This window comes from Otolemur garnettii, unplaced genomic scaffold (assembly GCF_000181295.1).
Source record: "Otolemur garnettii isolate 467f Iridium unplaced genomic scaffold, OtoGar3 scaffold00182, whole genome shotgun sequence".
Lineage (NCBI taxonomy): Eukaryota > Metazoa > Chordata > Mammalia > Primates > Galagidae > Otolemur > Otolemur garnettii.
This window is the reverse complement of record NW_003852577.1, coordinates 1,752,115-1,756,580: the sequence shown is the minus strand read 5'-3', so window position 1 is coordinate 1,756,580 and position 4,466 is coordinate 1,752,115. Positions and strand designations below refer to the sequence as shown.

At 35.3% G+C, this 4,466-nt stretch overlaps 1 protein-coding gene across 1 annotated transcript in view; it reads right to left on the bottom strand.

Moving 5' to 3' along the window:
* Positions 1–1,443: 1,443 nt before the first annotated feature.
* SPRYD7 (SPRY domain containing 7) overlaps positions 1,444–4,466 on the bottom strand; it is a 23,394-nt gene continuing 20,371 nt past the window's right edge. The window contains exon 5 of the mRNA XM_003800716.3: positions 1,444–1,932. Coding sequence (XP_003800764.1) covers positions 1,835–1,932 — 98 coding nt within the window. The 3' untranslated portion in view covers positions 1,444–1,834. The remainder of the gene's footprint in view (positions 1,933–4,466) is intronic.

Sequence of the window (4,466 nt, the reverse complement as noted above, 5' to 3'; positions counted from 1 at the left end):
ATTCTATAGATTACTGGTAAAAAATAGGCTGTCTTAAATCTTTAGAAAATTTATAGTAGGCAAAGAATTCTCTCCTGAGCAGTGGTTCTCAAACTTTAGTGTGCATCAGATTGATCTGAAGGGCTGTTCAGATGCAGATTCCTGGCTGGGTACCAGGTGCCATCTCCAGCAGTTTCTGATTTGGTGGTTCTGGGGTAGAACCTGAGAGTGTCCATTCTAACAAGCTCTCAGGCGATGCTGAGGTTGCTAGTCTGAGGCACACCATGAAAACCACTGCTTTACAGTCAACCAGGAAAATATGCTTCTTAAGTGCCTGTGCTGATCAAGGTATTTTATAGACATCACTTTATTTACTAGTTATAGAATCTTATCTAGTCAATGTGACTTCCCCCTTTTACAAATATTGAATTCTGGGCTCAGAGAGAGTGAGGAACTTACGCTGAGGAGGTGATGGGATTAAGCAGCAAAACTGCAACTCAGATCTCCTTCCAATTTTAACACCCATGTTTTTCTGACACAACATACTGCTTTCTTTGGCACAAGGAACAAAACACATGCATCCTTGCCATGCACTGTGTACCTAGAGATGTATACAGTGATTGGTGCAGGTCAGCAGGTGTTATTAAAGGGCAGGGATTCTTACTGAAAGGTGGGCAAAGCCTCCGGAGCATGGAGAGGATTCACTTACTTCTGAACTAACCAAGAATGAATTGAATTTACCGTATAATTAACATATCAAGAACAATGTGTTTCATATAGTACTGAATATTCCTTCATTACTATTATTAATACTTTCTTCTTCTTCTTTTTTTGGCCAGGGCTGGGTTTGAACCCGCCACCTCTAGCATATGGGGCTGGTGTCCTACTCCTTTGAGCCACAGGCACCACCCAATATTTATTATTCTTTACAGAAAAAACACATTTAAATAAGAGTCCTTAAAGAATAATCTCATTTAAATTTAAGTTTTAAGCATCACACTATTCTAAATGTCTGCCAGTGTACACTACATTACTAATCAAACATTACTGACTCTGAAATTGAAGTACAGGCAGTCCCTGGGTTACAAACTAGATAGGTTCTGTATGTTTGTTCTTAAGTTGATTTTGTATGTAAGTCAGAACAGGCACATTTACCTAATTACCTGTAATAGCTTCCATTCATAAATCTGAGTTGGATGTAAGCTGGATGTTTGTAATTGGGAACTGCCTGAAGCATGATGGTTTTCAACAAAATGCTCTGACAATTATTAAATTGTTTGTCTCCTTTCACAAACCAAATAAAAAACAATGACAATACATGACAAAATAAGTAATTTAAGTTTTAAGAAATGGTACATTATACAATAAACTGATTGCCAAAAATGAAGTTGCCAATAGTAAAAACTTCTGCTGCTTTCTTATATTGTATATACAAAAGGACACTGAAACATAAAATTATTGGAATGCAGATTTAAAATAGTTAATGAGGTCTAAACATCAGAATGACCAAAAAACCCCACCCAATTCTACATCTCTTTCACAATAAATATTTTATGTAAGAAAGATTTCTCTTTAAATATCTCCATATACTACCATGTAATACTGTTAATTAAACCCATAGTTATATTTATTTAAATAAAAATTAATAACCGCCCCAATTGCTGATTTTCATATCACAAAACATAAGTATTTTAAATCACAACTTCAGGGTGGTATATTAAGTATACTGGTTTCTTAGGTAACATTAACAGGCATATACTTAAGAATATATTTTCATCTATAGGTCAGGTAAAGCTTTATTAAATGGTAAACACTTTTAACAGTGCAGAAATACAAGATTCAAAAACAAATACATTCAGAAGATCTGCTGTTCAAATAATATTTTTTCAAAACCAGGTGGAGGAGTATGATAAAATTCACTGAACTGGCAATCCAAAATTGCACTGTCATCAACTACAGGATAGAAAAAGAAAGAAAACAAATTAGAAGAAAATATCTTAATTTGAATGAATACACAAGTTATAAAATAATTTGTTTCCACAATACCATAAAATTAATAGATAAGAAGAATAAATACGTCCACTGTCTATGATACAAAACATGATCCTACTAGGTAAAAATAGCCACAATGAAAAACAAAATCTGTCAAGAATATTATAAGGATATACACCAAAATATTATCATAATGATAATCTCTAGATGGTGTGGATAATTTTTTCTTATTTTTTTGCCTGTATTTTCTTAATTTTATACAATTAAGATATATTAATTTTAAAATTTTATTTTGAGAAAAGTACAGATTCACAGGAAGTTGCAAAAATAAGAGTTCTATACACCCTTTATCCAGCTTTTCCCAGTGGTAACATTTTACCTGACTACATTCAACATCTAAACCAGGAAAGTGACATTGGTATACTACCCTGACACTAACAGTAGGCCTTACTCAACTTCTATATGTTTTTACCAGGATTTACTAAAGATAAATGAATGAGTATATCAATACAAATACTTGTATACAAATGTTCATAACAGCCTTATTGTAATGGCCCCAAACTGGAAACAACTCTAATATTCACCAACTTGTGAAGAGAGAAGCAAACTGTAATACAGCCACACAATGAACTATACTACTCAGCAATAAAATGAATGAATTATGAACATGGATGAATCTTTAAATAATTATGCTGAATGAAAGAAGCCAGACCACTCCCGACAGAAAGAGTACAAACTGTAGAATTTTGTTTATAGTACTCTAGAAAATACAAGCTACTGTGCAGTGACAGAGAGATCAATGGTAGCCTGGCTGGGGTGGGAAGAAGTGAGTAGGAAGGACACAAGAGGCAGAAGGGACTTCTGGGGTGATAAATACGTCTATTGCCTTGACCTTGGAGATGACAAAACAAATCACCACCATAAAATAAAAAAAGTCAATAATTATTATAACACTAAAGTCAAGTAGTGAGTACTTCCTGGGTGAGGAATGCAGCTGTGGGTGTGTGTGTGTGTGTGTGTGTGTGTGTGAAAATGTTCTGTTTCTTGAAGTGAATGTAATGATGTGAGTGTTCAACTTCACATACATGTTTAACTCACATTGCTGTATACTTTATATTTCATGATTAATGGAGAAAAATATTTAAATAGTGGATCTGACATTCATGCTAGTGATTTTAACAAGGGTGGTTTCAATGAAGTGGTGGTAATAGTAGCCAGACTGGGATGCAGAACAGATGAATAATAACTATAAAGGCACAGGGCGCAGGTCACTCTGTAAGAAGTATCACTGTATAGATAAGGGTGAACACAGGGCCAGTGGGGGACACAAGTCCAAGGAAGGCTTTTGAGGACACAAAAGACTCAGAATATTTATAAGTATTGGAGATAGAGGTTGATGACATGAGATAAAGATGAAATAATTGAAGAAGTATGTTCCAGAACTGGAGAGTCTGGAACCCCAACTACAGGTGAGTGTTTTAAACATGAATGGCACCATTTCTTCTGAGATGGGATGGAAGGAAGGCAGAACTACAGTCACAAGACAGGAAGCTGGAGCTTACTAGCAAAGGTCTGCTTCCCAGGGAAACGGAAGGAAAGGGCATTCGAGCAGCATGGAATGGGCAGAGATGTAAAAGAGTTCTTAAAAATTATCCAGAGCTTATATGTAGGTCACTACAGAAGTTCTGAGGCAGACTGTGTTATGGTCCATTATTTCACTTACAAGAAACACAGTTGACAGCATCCTTTCTGATTGACTCATGCAAATTTCAACTTGCTGAGCTTATCAGTATTGCTGGGAGGGCTACATACGTTACCATTCACGCAGATTTTACGTTTCTTGATTTTTGTGTATCTCAAAACTTCTGTAATGACCTACATATTAGGTTGGAAGGTGTATCTCTGTAACACTTCTTCAGTGGGATGCAGGTTTTTCAATCTATAGGTTGAGTGTAACAACTGATAAAGTGAATAATTAGATTGATCCAGGAATCAGGGATAGAAGACAAAAGAGAAAAAAGGATTTAAGTTTTAAGGGATTTAATAGGCTTTCAACTTATGAAATATACTTTATATAATTTACTATCTACAACTTTACTGCATTAAAAACAAATCCTGAAGTGGCACCCGTAGCTAAGTGATTAGGGCGCTGGCCACATGCACCAAGGCTGGCAGGTTCAAATCCAGCCCAGGCCAGCTAAACAACAACGACAACTGCAACAACAACAAAATAGGCAAGAGAATCGCTTAAGACCAAGAATTTGAGGTTACTGTGAGCTGTGACACCATGGAACTCTACCCACGGTGACAGCTTGAGACTCTTTTCTCAAAAAACAAAAAAAAAAAACAAAAAAAAAACCCAAAAAAATGCTGAATGAAAGACACACTTTAGAATAATAATCTTAATTACGAGATTCACTTGCATAACTCAATCATTTTGCTAATATTTATTTCACTTTGGCTAAATTATTTCAAATATCAAGCTAAATTTATTC